We start from the raw sequence: 19,299 nt of genomic DNA, 5'->3' as shown, positions 1-19,299 counted from the left end.
GATGTGGTGGGTGTCCCAGGACACGGCAGGTGTCCCTGCCTGCTCCCTGCACCCAGGAGGCAGCTGTTAGCATCTGCATGGCATAATGCCTGTGTCTTTACTCCTCTCCCCAAGCAACATTCCTTAAATTACTTCCCTGCTCCTGCAGCCCAGAAAGGTCAGGACATGGGGCAGGACCATGAGGACGTGGTGTGGGTGGCTGGGAAAGCAGGAGGTCCCAAAGGCGGAGCTGGGAGCAGCATTCCCTTTGGGGCTCTTCCCAAATGTGAAGGCAGTAACACTGGCACCCACCTCAGGCAGGAAGGGAAACAGCTCGCCCCCAGTTTCTAACTGGGTAAATCACTGCTGGAGGGTTTGCAGCCAGGCTGGAAGGTAAATCAGGGGTAGGAAAGAAGCCAAGCACCCTGGCACAAGCAGAGAAGATGGTCAGAAGGACGGAGGAGAAAACAGAGCACAGCTAGGCTGCCAGGACCCGTTCACCAGCACAGAATGCCTTCAACATCTGCAGCTAGAGGAGGTTGTTTCACAGCCCCAGACAACCTGACCTGGAATGGTTCCAGGGATGGGACACATCTCCCACCTCTCTGAGCAGCCTGGGCCAGGGTTGCACCACCCTCAGTGTAAAACATTTCCTCTTTCTCTCCAGTCTGAATCTCTCTCTTTTAGTTTCAAACCATCACCCCTCATCCTGTCACAACAGGCCCTGCTAAAAGCCCGGCTTGATGCACCCCGAGGGTTAACTCCGGCCGTGGGTTCCCCCTGCTCGGCCCCACTCTCCAACACAACCTCTGCAAGGGGTCCCACCGGGCCCCCCCCTCGCTTCGCCCTGCCGCCTGCAGCGCGGCGCGGGCCCAGGCAGGATGAGCTCAGGCTGAGCGAGGCCCCGGGGGAGCCAGGGAGCTTCTGTGCGGCGCGGCGCTGCCAAGCGGCAGGCGGGGAGCGGCCCCGGCGCGCTCCGGCAAATTGCTTTCGAATGTCGGCCCCGTGTGCTCCGCTGGACGCCGGCCGTGCCGAAGGCAGCGCGGTCCCCCCGCTCATCGCACGGGGCCCAGACCCTCGTCTGTGGCACACTCTAGCGCCAGCCCTCAGCCTTCTGGAGCCTGGCTGGTGGCAGAGACCAAGGTGGTGCAGCCCCGCGCGGCATGTTTCCAACCAGCTCCCCCAGCCCAGCAGCCTCTCTGCCCTGCTGTCCCCCATGCCTCAGTTTCCCCACAGGGCTGCACTGCATCCCCCATCTGTGGGGGGCACCCAGGTTGCTGCTGGTCAGGGCTGATGCCTCACTCGCACCGCTGGCAGCCGGCCCGGCACCAACTTGTATTTACCCCCCCGGGGCACTTGCCTGGCGCCGGCTGTGCCGGCTGCATGGAGCCAGGCGTGCCCATGCCCTGCCCAGCTGGTACCCCTTGTGCCAGCACACCAAGCACCCTGTGTCACCATATACCCTTCCCTGGAGAGCTTGTCCTTGTGAGCTTTGCCCCGAGGTCCCAGAAATGGACACAACCCTTCCAAAGTAGTGAACCACTCACCACCTCCTAGGAAGGAGCCACACACCTTGCCTGGGTTTGGGTGGGGAAGGAAATGCCCAAATATCCTGTGTGTGTCCCAAAGTGTCCCTTGGAGACTCATGCCCTGACTCTCACAGGGAGAGCCAGGCTCCAGAAAGCAGTGCTTTTGCTGTGGTCCCCCTACTTTTGTCCACCCAGTACGGCCACAGCACAGATCTACAACTGGAGATCCACCTCCTTACCAGAGACACCTTGAAAAAATTCACCCTCCTGCTGGTGCTGCTCACAGACCTTCATCCCTTTGCCTTGCCCTGGGAAATCTCATCCCCACACCGCTGGCTGCACGTGAGCCCTATCCATGCTGCAGGACTGAGCATCCCTCTATCATAAGCATCCTTCAAGATCCAGCCCAAGTGGCTCTACACCATGAACATCCAGCCATGAGCTGCACTACTGACCATGAGTACCCTGCAGGCAGGGGTGCTCTGTCTGGGCACTGCAGGAACACCATCCTGCTGCCCTGGCTGGTGGGAGAAGGACGCACCCAAGATATGCACATACCCTCTTGGGAAAATAAAATCCACCTGAGCACTGTCACCACTAAGCCATAAACCAGCTGAAGAAGCTAATCAGCTGTGATCCTGCAGAGCACCAGCCCTCTCTGATGGTGGTGACATCCTCCTGGGGGCTGGAGGTGGCAGCTTCACCTGCCCTGCCCTGCCTGGCTGTGACCTGCACCGCCGGCCTCAGGTGGCCCTGCCTTGGCATGTGGTGGGTCAGGAGAGACTCAACATCTCACCCAATATCCAGACCCAAAGAAGTGGCATCCATCCCTCTCCTGCAGGAATCACCCTTCCCTGTCACCTCTCCATCCACAGGCACGTCCGCTGCGGTCACCCACAGCCAGCTCCTCCCGGCGCAGCCTCCCAGCGAGCTGGCTGCTTCAGCTGCAGTTTCCCAACAGGCTCAGAAGAGATTCCCCTGCTTCGATAGGGAAGGAGCTGGGCCACACAGACATTAAGAAACTCAGCCAAAGCTGCTCAGCAAGCTTGGGATGGAAGCTGGGTAACAGCCAAGGGCTCCTGACCCTGGCTGCCTGTTGTAGCCACCAGCCCACACCCCAAACACCAAGCCCAGCGCTGTGCCCAGTTCTCTGGGCCCCTATGATTATGGTGAGTGAATTTGGCTGCCAAGCAGCTGCCACCTGGGATACCCAGCTGAGCTGGTCCCTGCATCCAAATGTCACAGGTGCCCAAATGCCACGAGTACTTTCCTGCCCACAAGTGGCTGTGCCAGGGTTTGAGGCTTCATAGCATCCCTTCAAATGGGCTCCCCACCAAAGCCAACAAACAGGTCCTCCACCAAGGCCAGGCACTGTGGGGTGGGTCTGACTGGGGCAAGCCACTGGGTTAACTGGCAGGGATGGGGAGGCTGCAATCAAGGAAGCTGATTGGCAAATGGCAGCAATGGAAGAGTGCAACATGGCAGGGAACCTCTTATCTTTCCCTACACCAGCGTCTGGCAACTCCTTGAGAATAATTGGTGTCTTCCTCCCTTGAGAAACCCACCAAACCCAGGGAGGAGACACCGTGGACCCTCCCTTCTTTGATGCTTCCCAGGGTGTGCACACCCAAGCCCCACTTCTGGTTTCAGCAGCCTGTGTCCAGCTGAAATATCCCCAGTCTGTGCAGCAACCTGCCAGGAGCTTCTCACATCATCCCTGCATTGTGACCATCCTCACACCAAAACACAGCCTGCTTGTCTCTAACCTCAACAGCCTCCACCATTGACCCTGGGGCCTGAGCCCCAAATCATATGGCTTAAAGCCATGCAGAACCCAAGCTGTCTCTGCTGATGGTACATTTGAGCCTTCTCTGGCAGCTTGGCTCCAGTTGTCACTTGTGCCTTCTCCTCTAAGCTCTCCTGTCCTGCATTCAGACGTGATGGTGGATGCTGGGGAAGGTAGGCAGTGGCAAAGGCAGAAGAGCTTGAGCAGTCCAAGGCATCTGCCTTCCTCCCTTGGGCTGGACTGGGGACACACAACGTGCAAAGGGGAGGGTCTGAGGACATGGCTGCAACGCACAGAGTCAGCTGGGAGCTTTTTTCCTTCTTTGGGAAAGGCTGGCAGCTTTTTTCCCAAGGAATAGCCAACAATTAAGTTTTTCAGAGTTGGCAGCAGGAGGGAGCAGGGGAAGCATCCCTGCTCAGCACAGGCATCGATCACTCACGCCCCGGGACCCCCGGCCAGACCCTCAATTTCCCCCCAGATACTTCCCCCCACAAGCAAAGCAGGAAAAAACAGGCAGCTTGTTCAAAGTGAAGGCTCCCAGAACAATGAAAGGAAAAGCAGAGTCGGAAACTGTGTCCCCATCCACGCAGCTGGGAAGAAGGTGCAGCTCTTGCCTCTCACCCCCTGAGGTTTGGTGGCCACAGCAGGGATGGGGGGAGCAAACATCAAGGAGAGGAAAACAGCCTCCCAGGAGCCCTTTGGGACTAGATACACCCCTTGGAATAGCCACCTGTGATCCTCTGAGTTTCAGGCCCCCCGAAGGGTCTCAGCTGTGTGCTGGGAGGAGCAGTGCTCACTCCCCTTCCCTGCAATAATTTGGGGGTTCATACCAGCTGCCTACCCGAAAGTGATGCACCCCAGCACAGCTCCCCTGGCAAGAGGAAGCAGTTAACACCCCTTCCCCATGGACCCAAAGCTGCATCCCCCAGCCCCAGCCACAATGGAAACAGCTGGGAAAGGCTTCGGATGGGGGAAGGCAGGCAGCTCCTTCAGAGATACAAGGGCTGGCCAGGGAAATGCGTTACCGGGAGGTGAAGTCACCGTCCCTGCTGGGACCTGGCTATTCCGCTCTCCAGGATATGAACTCAGAGGAGCTGTATTTGCCCAGGGAAGAGGTGGAGCCTTTTCCATTTCCCCCATCCTTCCGAAAGGACAGGACGCCTCCTGAGCGGGAAGAGATGGGGCGATAGCAGCAGGGGCCAGCAGCCAAGTGTGAGCTCTGCCCTCACCCACAGGGCATCACTGGGCATGCCACAGGGCCCTGAGCCACCCTTGGGCTTCTGGACATGGGGACCAGCAGAGCATCTGGTCCAGCATTAACGATGCACCCCGACTCCCATTCAGTTGGTGCCATACTGGCTCCATACTGAGAGCCAGGGAAGGGACTGAAGGGCTCCAGTGCCCCACAGGTACTCAGGCTGCACCCACAGCCACCCCCCCACCCTCCTCATTAACGTGATACCAGCAAACAGCACATGAATATAATCTGTGGAGGATGCTCAACAGATTGACAAGGGCAGAAATAACACAAAACAGACTTAGAGAGATTAGGAGAACAAAACCCAGGCAGATTCAACCTGGGAAAATTGCAGGCTGCAGCACCAGGGGAAAAATAATCCAAGCAGCAGACGGTCAATGGGAGGAAGAAAGAGGGGAAGCAGGATGTGGGGGGAACAGGGAGAGCGGTGTGAGTGTGGGACAGAGGGAGCTGCTGGTTGAGGAAAACAACCTCAGCAGCCCTGCACAGGGGGATGCTGCTTCCTGGGTACCATCTTCCATCCTGTACCCAGGGCTGTGAACATGATACAAGCTCACAGGGCACATGAGAGGCTTGGGGGGGTGTGAGAGGTGAGCAGCAGGAGCCAGAAGCTGAAGGGCTTGCCTTGCACAGGAAGATTAGGGCAGGTCACTAAGTCTGGATTTGCTGAGCAACAGTTAATTAGGGAGGGCAGGCAGGGACGCAGCAACCCACCTACACCTGGAGGGTTTTGACGCTCTGGAGGAGCAGGTAGCTATTTATTTTATGGTTCTGACAATAAGCCCCAGATAAAAACTAGAGCAACCAAGAGTGGCCAACAAAGCCCCACGAGCTTAAGGAAGCAAAAGGAGAACCCAGCCCTCCACTGCTGCTTAGATGGCTGCAGCAAACTGTGCAGCTCCTGACAACAGGGCAAGGCTGAGGCTGGGATACAGGGCTGCCATGGCCTTATGTCACTCTGTCTCCATCACTGTCAGGCTGGTACCCACTGTGGCAGCCAGCATCTAGGAGCTGCTCCGGCCAGTGGAACCAGTACTTGAAGCATCCTTGCGGCAAACCCTGTGACATCCTCCCTTTTGGCCCCAGGGGAGCTGCTGTGTGCCCGGAGCAGAGTGGCTGTCCCCACCCTGGATGCTCTAATCTAGGCAAGACACACACAGGATGGGAGGGGAGGCAGCGGGAGGTGAAGCTGTTCACTCGAGGTCACCCAGAAGGTCGATGGTTCAAGTGCTGTCACTCCTTCCTGAGGCCCTGATGACTGGGAACTGAATTTTCCCCAAAGCCTGCCCCCTCCACCAGCCCACGGGGATCAACCTTCGGCATTCGAGGACTAACCTCAGACCGCTGCTGGCAGCTGCACGACTGGGGTTTGCAGTCACCCGTGGTTAAAAATACCTTGTGGATGCCTTTCCTCAGCCCTGACCCCATAAGCCAAGCTGGTGCTGCTGCCAGCCCTGCTCAGGGACATGTCAGCAGGGTCCCCTGGGATGTGTACAGCCCAGTTTGTGAAGGATGGGGCAGACAGTCTAGGATCTGGGTTTTCCTCCCTGTGTACCAAGGTCTTCTACTCGTGGGGGGCTGCTGCCTCTACCCTCTATGGCCAAAGTGAGAGGCTCTTTGCAAGTGATGCAAGGGGCTGTCCAGCTCCATCTGAACTGTGGCGTGGATCTGAACATCGTGAACAAACCATTTCCTTCCCCCCTGAACAGAGCTGAAACATGGACTCTGGCTCTTGGGCTGGTCTCAAGAGATGCTAGAGGGGTGACTGCTCCAGCAGGTGCCATGGCACTGCAGTGATTTGTGGCATCTGCACTGGAAAAGAGCAAGAGGATCTCACCCAGCAGAGACTGCTCAGTGCTCCCAAGCCATGAGGGATGGGAGGGAGCCTTTTCCAAGTCCTCTCTCCAGCAGTGGCAAGGGTGCAGAGGGCACTTGTCTCCTCTTGTTGCTCCCATCCTTGCTGCAAGATATTCTAGCAGAGAAAGCAGGAACTGCTTGGCTGCTCCACACTGCTCCCAGTGAGAAAGGGAGAGAAACAAATCCGTCCCCAGTGGGAACAGGCCAGGCTCCTTCCAGCCTGGGACAAGCAGCCTAAGAGAAACAAACCCACTGCTGCTCTCTCCTCTCCTTGCCAAGGCTGGGGAGGGCGATGGGGCCTTGCCTGTGCCCAGTGTGAGGGCTCTTTGCCAGCCAGGTCAGACCCTCCGGCTGCCCGCCCAGGTTTCCAGCTTGCTGGGCAATGCTATGAAGTGAGAGAAGCTGTCGCCAAAAATCCAGCAGAGCATCTGGCTGGTGGCATTTTCCTTGTGCCTTGGCTGGGGTGGGATGTTTTCACCCGGATGCAGCAGCTTAGGATTCCCCCAGAACCTTAGTCTGCAGTAGGACTCATCTGCAGTGGACAGGACACAGACGTGACAGCTACATCTCCACAATGCCCTGCACCACCCAGGTGGAAGCAGCCTCGAACTGATAAAGTCACTTAGCAGCTGGTGACTCTTGTGTCCCAGGAGAAGCATCTCCCTGTCCCTGGGGTGGAAGTAGGAACCCACATCAGGACCCCACGCCTGTCTCGCCCTCCCCTTGGGGGCCTTGGTGGCTGCTGAGTTATTTTGGGAGACACGTTCCTGTCCCACTCCCCTTGTCCCAGCTGCTCCAGGGCCAGCAGGGAGGGCAGTGGGTTCCTCCTGTTGCCCAGCCCAGGCGCCTGAGCCGGCCAGCAGCTGCTCGGGGACCAGCTGGGAACAAGGGCGGCACAGAGCAGCCCTGTCGTCCCCGCCACGTACCACAGGAGGGACAAGGGCTGATTTACAGCAAGGTCAAAGGCATCAGAATACAAACGCAGTGAATAAGGGGGGGTGGGATGGGTCTGAGGACTCCCATCCACAAGCTGAACTCTGGTTGGCAGTTTCCCACGTGGGGACGGGGAAGGGGGCTCTGAGGCAGCACATCAACACCTCTAAACCCCTGAACAGCAGGCTCACCTCAGCACCAGAGGTAAACTGAGGCAGGGGCAGCATCACCGGCCCCTCATCAAGCCAGGGTCATGCCCAGCTTCCCGCAGGGACCTCGACGCCTGCGGGGATCCCCACCCTCAAGCCAGTCTCCTCCATTCCATGCCCCAGCCTCGGTGCTCCCCGCAGCCCGGCCCGACGGAGCGGTGGTGGGACACAAGCCAAGGCCTGCCCGCTCCCTGGACCCCTGCCGGCAACTCGATCTGTTTATGCCTTCGCAGCACGGCGGGTGCGTGTCGGGAACGGCCCCGGCAAGCCCGAGTTGGCGGCGGAGGCAAGACGTGGGAGCCGAGCACTGGAACCCCCGCCCGCTGCCTCACAGCATTCCGGGGGGATGGCAGGAAGAAAGAGGAGGGTGCAGAGGGTGAAATAGGGTTCCCCCACCCCCTCAGCTCCTTTCTGTAGGAAAAGGCACTCCTTTTTGCACTGTGCCACCCACCCTACGGCACCCCACGTCCCCCAGCCCCAGCCAGAGCTGAACGTACGTGGGGGCTCAGAGGGCTGATGGCCGTATGTTAGTCTTTGTGCCAGTGCCCAGGCTGTCCCTGGGTGATGCTATGTTGAGCAGAGACACCCACCTGTGCTGCTCCGGGGAGATGTTTACCCAGGAAAACACTTGTGAGTGATGGTGACACTGACACCTGGTGTGAATTCAGCCCCAGACAGCCACAGCTGTTCGGAGCAGGCTGCACTGAGCCAGAGCAAAACAGTAACTTTGGAGGCTCAGAGATGGTCCCCTCCACATCCACACCAGGCTTGGAGAGAATGGAGAAGCAGCTCCAGGACATCCATGTGCAGCCCAGCACATGGTGCTAAATATAACCAGTGGGACAGATGCTCCAAGAGAGAGAGATGCCTGAGCCCCAGCACCACCGAGAAGGAAGCAGAGGGATCCTCCGAGGCTTGAGCAGCCCTCTGGGTTTGGAGGCAGAGAGCATGGGCAGCCACAACTCCCCTCTCTCTGCAGGAACCTCTTCAAATCCCTGCAAGGAGGAGTCTTTCTCTTCTTTTTATCCCAGCAGGATTAGCAATTGCTCGTTCAGGGAAGCCAGGAAGGTTCATGCAGTCCTTCCCACCAGCGTCAGCTCAATAAAACCAAACCTGAGGTGCTTCAGGCCGACTGGAGCAACCTGGGCTGCAGCCCAGAGCAATCTCAGCTGCTGTGGCTCTGCCAGCCCCCACGCTGCCAGCTGGGCTTGCCATGCACCTGCGTAGGCAATGATTAGCTACCAGGGAGGACTCTGGCCCTTTTTAGAGGCCAATGAGGCAGGAGGTGCTTATGTGGCCTTGCCATGGTGAGGACGCATCCAGGGAGGTCCCTGAGGAGCTGCACAAGCTGTGAGTTGGGTGTTCCTGCCCAGGGAGAGAGGACACCCACAGAAGGGGAATGTCCACGGCACTCCCTATCCATGCTCTCTCTGTTGCTGTCTGTACCCAGTTTAGCTCCAGCTGGAAAACCCCCTTCAGGCTTAGCCATGCCCATCCTGGCAAAGAAACAAGCCCCAAGATGGGCTCCTCAAGGGGGAGAAGCGAGGGCTGACAATCAGCCAGACCCTGACGCTCCATGGGGGCAAGAGGCACCTGCAAAACAAGCAGGAGAGCCTGGGAGAGCCTGAGGTAGCCTGGCTGGCAGGCTCACCCACGTGCCAGGCACTAGACGCCTGCAGCGTACTCGCTGACTCCCTTCACAAGCAGACAGGGCACCTTACACAACCAGCCGTGCCCGCAGCCGGCCTTACGAAATCCTGGGAGTTTTCACCCCTCACGGCACAGCCGCCCACCGAGGTTGGCCAATACAGGCTCTGGCTCCTGGAATGGCACCCGGTGGAGGCTGAAGTGGGGGTCTGGGCACAGTGGCGGCACCGGCAGCCACACGCTCTCTGCACAGCCTTGGCTGGGGCCCGGCAAGGGAGCGGCGCTGGCAGGGCTTGGCGGAAGCGCAGCCGGACGTGTTGCACCAGGCCTGGGATGCTGTGGGAGCTGCATACCTGCCGTGCACGCAGGTTTTCCCTGCTCCCTTATCTCTCCATCGAAGCTGGGCTCGGCTGTAGCTCCGGCCTCTCTCCCCTGGGGTAGCAAACAGCTCAGGGTGCCTAACGCACCCACCCCAGGCACAGGCTGCCACAGCCCCCAGGCGTCCCATAGGAAAAAAGGGATAGACAAAAGTACCCAGACCTTCCCTGGGAGGGTAAAGATCACCCAGGCAGAGCCATTTCCAAGCAGTTTTGGGCATCTCCAGACAGGTCCATGACTCACCGGGACACCTCGGCAAGGCTCTGATGATGTTGCACCTCCGAGGTTCATGCACGTCCCTCCCTCTCCATCCCTTCTTGTTTTTTTTTGGGGGGGGGGGGGAGAAGCCAGGATGGGATTTGTGGGAAACTTGGAACGCTCCACCACAACTCCTCCCCCACCCCCTTTTGCTAGAGGAGCCAGAAACAAAAACCCAGCAACAAAAAAAAACAAAGAGGAGAAAAAGAAAAGGAAAGAAAAGGTGGGTTATTGTTGTTTAGTTTCTGCCCCTTTCATACTCCTTTGCTGAAGGTTTTGCCAGCGGCAGGGCCCCGGCTCTGGCGGGGAGCCAGGAGCGCCGAGGAGCTTTTAAAAACAAAGCAGGGCGCGTGCATGCACACACACACGCACGGCCTCCAGCCCCTCTTTTAACTCTTACTGGGGCAATAACGCATGGAAGATGGTTTCCAGCCGGCCGGGAGCGCGCCACGGCGCGCTCCCGGCCGGCTGGAAACCATCTTCCATGCGGGATGCTGTTGATCGCCGCTTCGATCCCATCGTTTGCTCCTCTCCTTCCCACCATCCCCATTAGAAGATGCTGGCGAGGTGGTTGTGGTCCACAGAGGCTCAACTTGGTCCCACAGAGGGATGATTTGCGAGCCCTTTCTAGGTCGCAGTCAAGGTCTTCAGAGCCAGAAGCTCTGTTAAGGGAATGTGGAGGAAGAGGAGGAGGAGGAAGAGCGCAGCGATGCTAAAAGAAACTCCCTGAAAGTTTTTCTTCCACCCTTTCCATCCTGCCTGGAAGCTGTTCTGTGCATTCAGCACATCCATGTTCCCAGCTGGAGGATGGGAAGCCTGTGCTGGTGGTGTGTCCTTGCCACGTCCCCCTGTCTGGGTGCAGCCCTGGGGAGCACCGTCCCCATTACAGCACCCGTGTGCCACCAGCAGCCCAGGTACACACTGTTCCATGGCTGGGGGCTGCCCTCCCTGTCTGCCTTTCAAGCTGGGTGTCATCTGAATTGTCCTATGTTTCTGGGTCAAACAGCCAAAACAGGCCCTGCAGCCCTTGGGAAGGGGCAGCTGAACCCCCTGCTTTGGACTGAGTCACCAGGAAATGCCTGAAGGATGGAAATCCCCCTCCTGCCTGTGGCACCAGGGATGGCTGCCAGCCATCCATTGCCCTAAGGGACTTCTACATCCTCCTGGGGACACTCCAGTGCTGCCTAGTCATCCCCAAGGCATGGCAGCATAGCCCAGAGTAGATAGGACAGGCCCCACACTTGTCCCCTTCCCCAAAACTGGGCCTTTTTTTCCCCAAACTTTCTCACCCAGGCAAGGAGAAGGCAGCTGCGGGTAGCCCAGGCTGAGGGCAAAGAACCACAGGCTGCCCTGCCATTGAGCTTTCAAAGGCTGAGGACAGAAATACAGGCCTGGGACAGGGGAAGAGTGAAGGTGTGAACACAGGGAGGTGAAGTGCAGGGGGGCACAGGGCTGTGCCCACTGGTGTGGGTGATGGCCAGCACAGGCTCCTGCTGCCTTATCTCTCACGCTCAGCACGGTGATGCTTTGCCCAGCTCTGGGTGCACCGGTGGCAGCTGGGCCCCTTTCCAAACTCAACACCTGTTAGAGGCCAGCTTTGAAAAGCAAAAGCCTGTTCCCTCCTCCCTCCATCACTGCCCGCACAGGGCCGTTCCTTCCTGGTGAGAGAGCTGGAAGGAAAAGGGCTAAACCTCCCAAAAGCTGGGACAACCTGGATGCAGATGGCAAAAGCCACCAGGCTGCTGGAGGAGACCTCCATCCTGGGCAAGTCGGGAGGAGATGGATGGACCCCTCGCCGTGCCACAACAGCTGCAGCCGTCACACTCGCCGGAGCCTTTGAAGCCAATTTTCTCCCCCTCCCGCCACCCACCCACGGCGGGCTGGTTCAAAAGCAGGTTTCAGCAGGCTGCGGGGCGGTGGGGTCCCCAGCACGGGGCCGACGCCAGCCAGGCTCCCCTGGGCACGGCGCCTCGCCCCGCTCCTGGCTCGGTGTCGGCGGCAGAGGGAGTTTTGCCCGTTTCGGCAGAGTTTCTCGGCGTCTCTCCGCAGGCGTGCCCACAGCTTTTCCAAGGCGGCGTGCGGCTGCGGAGCCGGTCCAGCCCGTCAGACCTACAGCGCGGGGAGAGGAGGGGAGGACACGGCTGAGGACGCTTGGGTACATGTCCTCGAAACTTGGGCTTCCAGGGACACGGCCAGGGCCTCGCTGGGGCTCAGTGGCAGGGCCGGGTCCAGCCGCCTGCACTGCCCAGGGCAGGATTGGAGCGGGCATGGTGCCCAGACATCCCTGTGCCACTGCCAGCAGGGAAAGCCATCGGGTGTAACAGAGCCTGAAATGATAAGGATCCTGCCCAAGGCTGGTCCTAGCTCCTCACTGCAGCCAGGCCAAGCAGAGCAGCTGGAGCACCCGAGGACAAAGCTTCCTTAGGAACAGCAGTGAAGAGGAAGATAGTCCTCCTCAGTGGGGGGGGATGGCACGCTGGGCTTGCCAGGTGGTGCAAAGGTGCATCTAACATCACTGCAAAATTACCTCCAAACTGCAAAAAGAAACAACTTCTCCCCTAAACACCTGAGAGAAGGCAAAAGGCCAGCAGGACATGGCAGGAGGGTGGGTGTTTCTGCAGAGGACAGGGAGACAGCATGGGTGGCAAAGGCTAAAAAAATCACAGGAGTGATATTAAACCTCATGCTTTGGGGCTTATGCTGATATAGCTACTAGGGATTAGGAGGAAATTTAAGGGGGAGGGAGGGGAGGGAGGGGAGGAAGGAGGGAAGGAAGAAGTTATCCCACATCTGCCTGCTGCAGTCTCTCAGCACGTGGAACTGCATCATCCCTCTCCTGCCCAGCCAGATGTGTGACAGCAGCATCCCAGGGCCAGCACTGCTCTTGAGAAAACCTTGCTATGCTTTGTGCTGCCGGGATGCAGCAATGAGGGGCATCAGCCCAGGCGTGGGGAATAAAGCCAGGCCCCTCTGCAAGCTTCACGAGCATTTAACAACTTGCTAGGTCGCAACCCCATCACAGTTGAGTCCCAGGCTCCCTCTCCTTGATATATTCAAGGTTTGGAAAACCCTAACATAGTGGGTGAAATGGGGCAAGTGGCTGCCTGAAGCTGGCTGAACCTCCCTAAGGCCGTGGCTGAACCCCAGCAGGGCTTCACTCCCTGTCCTTGGGAGTTTAACACCAGTTTGCTCAGCTGCTGCCCTTTCTTTGCACTTTGCACACGTTTAAACAAAAACCTTCACCACTCCCTCCAGGAAGGCAAACAGTGAGTCCAGCTCCCATCACCTTCCACAGCTCCTCAAGCCCCCTGGCTATTGTAGGGGCATCGCACACAGCCCCAGCATCACCCCATCCTCTCTCCCTTAGCCCTGCACATCCAGGGATGAGGACACTCAAACCTTGCTGAGTTATCGTCCGGATCCAGAAGCCATCACCCCTTCCCAGGGACAAGAGCCCTGGTGATGGGGCTCTGCCTCTCGCCTCCCCTGGGAGCCCCAGCCCCTTGGTGCCGCAGCAGCCGCCCTGGCCCGGCCAACTGCTGCATTGTTGGCGAGCGCGGCCAACGCGGGGACGTGATTGATCGGCGGGGAGAAAGGCCAAAGCCGTGACGGGTCGTTTAACAATTTCAATTAAACTCTGCAGCGCTCCGACGCAGAGGGGAGGCGGGCGGGGGGGAGAGGGAGAGAAGGAAATTAAAAAAGCAGGACGAAGCGGGACGTTTCTGTTTGTGCGCCGGGGAACCTCACTCAGCAAAGCGCGGTAGCTCGGCAGGAGCCGCCGCTTCTCCCCAAGGACATCTCCCCCCGCCCCGCCTCGCCATCCCCGGCTGATGAAGCGACCACGGCATCGTCCCAACGTCCCCTTCTCGCAGGCAGGACGCCTGCCCTTCCCCTCCTGCCTGCAAAAAAAAAAAACCTTTCTCCCTGCCCGCCCCACCGCCTTATAATAATGGGTGCCGTGACCCACTTGCGCGGCAGCGCTTGCGCGGGGAGGAGGCTGCGCACGGTGAATATTAAACAACGTGTCCCTGAAGTTCCCGCTGCCGGGACTGGCGCTTGATTTATTTTTTTCTCGCTCTTTTTTTTCTTTTTTTGCTTACGTGCAGTGACTTTTTTAGGCACAGGAAGCCCCAGAGGGCTGATCACAGCGACCGAGCTCCCAATCCACTGAGACAGCAGAAGGACTCTTAGAGGGATTTTTATATATATATATAAAACCCCCAACCGACCAACAACAAAAAACGCCGACACCAAAACCCACACATAAAAATAATCAGCATCTCAGGCTGTCATATGGGAAAGGGGCTTTAATGAGCAGCGAATGCAGCAAATGCTCAGCTCACATGGCATGGGCCAGAGGAGAGAGAGGGATCCATAAGGCATGGGGAGTAGTGATGCCCTCTATGCTGGGGACAAGCCCCTGGGACAAGGCAAGCCCCCCTCAGAAGGTCCAGCGTGGGAACCCCACCAAAGGGCTGCAGGGTGGCCTTGCAGAGGTCTGGGCTTTTGGGCCCCCCCCACTCTGCCTCATAAAGGAATAAAGTGAAAATAAGCAGAAGGAGCTGCTGACACTGCTGCAGCAGGGGAGTAAAACACATGCTCACATGGGTGCCCCATGGCTGGAGGGAGGGGAAGATGCCAGAGAGAAAACACAGACTGGGTTTAACTGGGAGGGAATTACTGGAGGGGAGAAGAAACAAGTGTAACTTCACCCCTCCGGGTGCTCAGGAGGAGGAGAGCCACAGGCACCCCAGGCTGCCCACACCACCAGCCACGGGACACCAGCTCAGGGGAATGTGGTTGTGTTGGTCAGCGGGACACTGAGGTCCTGACTGTTATTTATTGCCTTCAGAGTGTCCTTCAACCTGCCTGCTCCAGCTCAGGGACCCTGGATGGGTGCAATCCCTGAACTGCTAGTGAAGGCAACGGCCCCCAGTTCCTTCACCCCAGAGGGGGCATCAGGTACTCCCTGTTCTAGGGAGGAAATGTGCCACAGCCCTCCTGCAGGGCCCAGCATTCAGAATTTGCCAAGTTTTGGTCCTCATTGAAGCTTTCCAGTAGCTGACCCAGGGGAGCTGATCCCCTTCTCACAGTTATAATCCTCTGCCTAACTCACATTTCTCAGCACCAGCCTCTCTGCCCTGAGCCACTCTTAAGAAGCCTTACAGCTGCTTCTCCTGCCCGGGTTTCCCCTCTCCCTCCCCAAAGCAGGTTTTCCCCTTCCAACTTTCCCTCACACACCCACAAGACCCCCCATGATGAGCAGTCCTGGCAGGGGGTCCCCATACCCATGCACCTTTCCCCAGCAAACACTGTACCCAGCACCCTTTTATTCACTTTTCCCAGTTGCCTTCTCTTGGTAAATCATGATTAGTAACCAGGAGCTCAGCTCTCTATCAGGGCACCATGACACCGGGCATGAGCTGCTCCTCCACCTTCCCACCCCCCGCTATCTCCTCCAGATGCTGTGCGGTGCCTGCAGGATGCTGGCGCCCTTGGGGACCCTATGAGCCAGACGCTCGCTCTGAGCCACGTTTGCCACTGACCTTTCCGAGAGCACATGCAAGAAAACAGCCCTGCTGAAGGGTTAAACATTACCAGACTGAAATTCAAGGCCTGACGATTGGTTCCAGTCGACTGGCTGGGATGATAATTTTTCACAAGATAAATACGGCCAGGAGCAAGCGGCAATCACCACAGAACCTCTGTAGCAATGTCCCCCAGCAAGTGGCTTCACTTGCCCCCACCTCTGCCATTTCCCTTCACCCATTCCTGCTCAGTGGCCCACACTTCAGGTCCCCTGGCCTGGAGCCCAGGGAGAACCCCAGCCCTGTAGGGCAGATGGCTTACAGCCTGGTCATTTATCCTCACAGGCTGAACTTGTGCTCCTGCCTGCGGCTGCACTGTAACTGCTGCGTGGGGTTCAGAGGCAGCACTTGCACCCTGGCTCAGCTGCACCAAGCCTGCTGCTGGGACTCATGCCCCAGGACAGGCTGTGGTGCCCGGCCGGAGAGAGGGAGCCTGCAGCTCTGTGCCCAGGTACTCACTGCTCTTGGATGCCTTGATCTTGGCCACCAGTTTCTGCACACTGGGTACGTCCCCGTTCTTCACGGCCTGGATCAGCTCCTGCTCTCGCCCCATCGCAGACAGGTGGGCGCAGCGGCGGCGTGGAAGGCAGAAACCCTCAGCTCCCAGCGGTTTATAAAGCCATGGGAGTAAGACTGTAATTCCTCAAAACATGCTTCAATTGGAGACCAAATCCAACAAGAAAGATGCTTTACAATCCCACGGGACATAAAAACCCAAAAAGAAGTTTTTCTGTTAAGGGCAGAAGTCCTTTTCCACGTTGGGAGGAGCAGGACCCGGACGGGGCTTGGCTGGAGAACATGCAATCGATTAAAGCAAGAAATAGTTCAGTGCTCAGGGACAGGCTCCCGGCAGCATCAGGGCTCCATGAGACAAAGCCAGGTGGCTTGGGACAAGGCGGCCGGCACAGTCAGCATTGGGATGTCCTTGGCCTCTCACAGTGCTCCTGAAGCTGGAGGTGATGTGTTTTGCTCCCCTCACCAGGCTCCGCTGCAACGATGAGTCCCTAATTCTTCCCAAAGGCATTACAGGCTCCTTGCCATCTGGAAGTTATAGATCCTCCCTCTCTGGTGCTCATTAGCCCCTTCGTTTTGGCATTCCTCTTGGCAACAGCGCTGCAGCCACGCTGGGGAGCCCTGCACACAGCCGAGCCCCGACACGGCAGCCCGGGACCTGCGGAGGGGAAGAGCAGAGTCAGCCCTCGAAGGCCATTTACCTTCCGGCTCCGTCGCGACAGCTTTTGTATCCACGCCGAAGAACAAATACTTTGACTATATTTAGTCCTGGTGGGACTTGGCTCATCCTCATGTTAAATGGAGAGGGAAGAACCTGCAGAGGAAACCTCCCCAGGGTGCTGTCAGGAGGTGGACGAGGAGCAGGAGGACATGGACACAGCACCCTCCCCCCGGGACCATGTGCGCCATCCCCTCCCTAAAGGCAGCACGTGTAGCTTCAGACAGCACTTTCCTCTCCTCTCCTAGGGGCAGCACCCAAGGGATGGAGGCTGGGGAGGTTTATCCAGAGTCCTCTGCAGCCCATGGGAGCAGGTCAGCCTGCCCAGCACCCTTCTCCTCCTGTGCAGGGGGAAAACCCCCACCCTCCAATTACCCGTGAAACTCGGTGCCCTGGGGCCCAAGACATACTTTAACCAGGACAAGAGCTCTGGCTGGCCCAAGTGAGGAGCTGGGTGCAGTTCAGCAGCACAACCATGCTCTGAAGAGGATCGAGCCCATCTCCTGGCCAGCTGAGGTATTCCGGAGAGACCACCAGGTCTTGCAGCAGCAGTTCACAGCTCCCAGCCCATACTCTCACGCTGTGCCTTGGCTGCCCAAACTGGGTGGTGAGAAAATCCCTCCTGGTTAAGGGCTGTGAATCTGGCAGGCTGCTCCAACACTCGGGGAGGAGTGTGCGTGCAGGAGGGCAGGGAGCTCATGCTGTGCCAGCTGCAAGGCCATTGCAAGATCAACCCACAACTCCCTTTGTGTCAGTCTGGGTCATATCAGAACTGGCTCTGGTTCCCCTAGCCGTGGCCCAGACCTGCCATCTCCCTTCCCAGAGCGCTCGCCCTCAGCCGTTTATATAATAGGGGGTGTCGCTTCCTCTGAGCAATCGAGGTCACTGTTTGGAGAATGAAAATCACGGGGGAGAGAAGGCAACAGTGGGAGGAGTGGTCCTGCCTGCATCTGGGGTGGGGGGTCAAAGCCAGAAGCGGGTCCCATGACACAGCATCGCTCAGCCCACCCACAGTAAAGCTCGAAGCTGCCACGAGGATGGACCCCCCATGGGCTCCCTGTGCTCCAGCCCTCCCTGCGGTGCAGCAGAATTCAGGGTAGCTAGAGGGATGATACTCCAGTGATGGCTTAGCTTCTGGGAAAAGGGGCTGCTGAGATTCCCCCCACCCAAGCTGGGGATTCACTGCTCCCCTGGAGCCCATGGGTCCTTAAGCCGGTGAGCCCCGTGTCCCCGGAGCTGCTCAGGGGTTTGGTGCCAGGCACTGAGACCAGCACCCGCTGTCACCTCCCCGCATCCTGGGGCGCCCGCACCAGCTTATCTACGTTACAACAAAGTTTCAGCCACTTGACTCAGGCTAACCTTGCCGCAAACAAATCTCCTCCCGAAACCTCCTTCACACCAGCTTCAGAACTATTTAATTTAACCCTCTGCCCTGCACCCAACTTTGTGCTCCGCGTGCTCTTCAAAAGCGTTCACAAAAAGGGAGTCTGAGGGTGCCGAATTTATTTATTCTTTTATTTAAGAAGCCAGCACAGCCTCGCTGGGAACGCCAGGCGCTCTGCCCACCTCTCCCGGAGCCAGAAAGGCTCAAAGAGTTACTTGGAGGTACCGAGAGCTCCAAATACCGATCTCCACCTCTTCAGCCTCCTGAGAGGGGAGCAGCAGCAAAAGTAAGAAGTCGAGAAACGCACAAAGCTGGAAAAGCAACAGCAAACATCCCTCCCACTCCAGCAGAGCTCAGTCTCCAGCCCAGGAATCCACCTGGAGAACTAAAGTATCCCAAACGTTCCCGCAGCCAAAAGCAGAGCCGAGAAAAAGGAGGGAGAGAAGGGGGGTGGGGGGGAAGCGCAACCCAAACAAACCCAAACCAATTACGTAAGTGGAGAAGGAAAGATGCAAAAGAGCAGTAGGCACCGAGGCTGGGTTCCGAAGGGGCAGGGCAGAGAAGGAGGGGGAGAAGCTCGTCTCCCCCGGGAGGCCCCCGGGAGGCTTTGCACTGCCCGGGGAGACGCCAAGGGGCAGGCGGGGAGTGGGAACCGGTCGGGTCCCCGAGACCCCCGGGACCCTCCTCTTTGGGGCAGGGCTTGGGGAGTACTTTTGCCTCAACCCCTCTCCCCGAGACGAGTCGCTCCACTGCTCCCGAGAGCGGCCCGAGCGGCTCCACTCACCTGGCCCCGCACCGGGGCGAACCGAGCCCAGAGGAACCGCTCTGGACCGAGCCACACCGAGAAGTACAGAATCGAGCCGAGGAGAACCGAACCGAGCTGGGATAAGCTCAGCAGCAACTTGCCGAGCTGCGCGGAGAAGGACCGGGTCCGGTACCGGGAGCGGACCGGAGAGAGCGGCGCGGTCCCGACTGCCCGGCTAAGAGGGCGGCTCGGAGCTCGGCAAAGTCCCGCTCAGGCTGGCCCCGTCCCGGCAGGAAATCCCTCCCCGGCCCGGCCTGATTGGAAAAGCCCGGCGGGTTGTGCGGGCTGGGCAGGGCCGGGGCCGCTGTCACTCACCGTGATGCGCCGGCAGATTTGGGCAGGGGCAGGGCCCGGGCAGCCGCCGCGCCGGCACCGCTCCCGCCTCGCTTCGCACCGAGGGGTGTCCCGGGGGCTCCCGGGCAGCGAAGTCGCTTGGGACGGGGTCCGGCTGGAGACC

The 19,299-nt window shown here is 58.6% G+C and overlaps 1 protein-coding gene across 4 annotated transcripts in view; it reads right to left on the bottom strand.

Annotated features, from left to right (window-relative positions):
* The window catches only part of CASKIN2 (CASK interacting protein 2), a 34,490-nt gene extending 15,430 nt beyond the window's left edge, over window positions 1–19,060 (bottom strand). For 3 of the 4 annotated variants that reach the window (XM_068151535.1, XM_068151538.1, XM_068151537.1), the window contains exons 1-2: window positions 18,822–19,060; window positions 15,882–16,593 (exon numbers count right to left, since the gene is read on the bottom strand). In XM_068151535.1, the coding sequence (XP_068007636.1) occupies window positions 15,882–15,975 (94 nt within the window). In that variant the 5' untranslated portion in view covers window positions 15,976–16,593; window positions 18,822–19,060. Of the gene's footprint in view, window positions 1–15,881; window positions 16,594–17,063; window positions 17,784–18,821 lie in introns of those variants that run through there. The other variant, XM_068151536.1, reaches the window with a different exon arrangement.
* Window positions 19,061–19,299: the final 239 nt, after the last annotated feature.

The sequence above is a fragment of the Melanerpes formicivorus genome, unplaced genomic scaffold (genome assembly GCF_026170545.1).
Source record: "Melanerpes formicivorus ecotype bairdi unplaced genomic scaffold, bMelFor1.0.p_v2 SCAF_21, whole genome shotgun sequence".
NCBI classification, from domain to species: domain Eukaryota; kingdom Metazoa; phylum Chordata; class Aves; order Piciformes; family Picidae; genus Melanerpes; species Melanerpes formicivorus.
The sequence above is the reverse complement of the archived record's forward strand: the minus strand, read 5'-3'. Positions and strand labels throughout refer to the sequence as shown.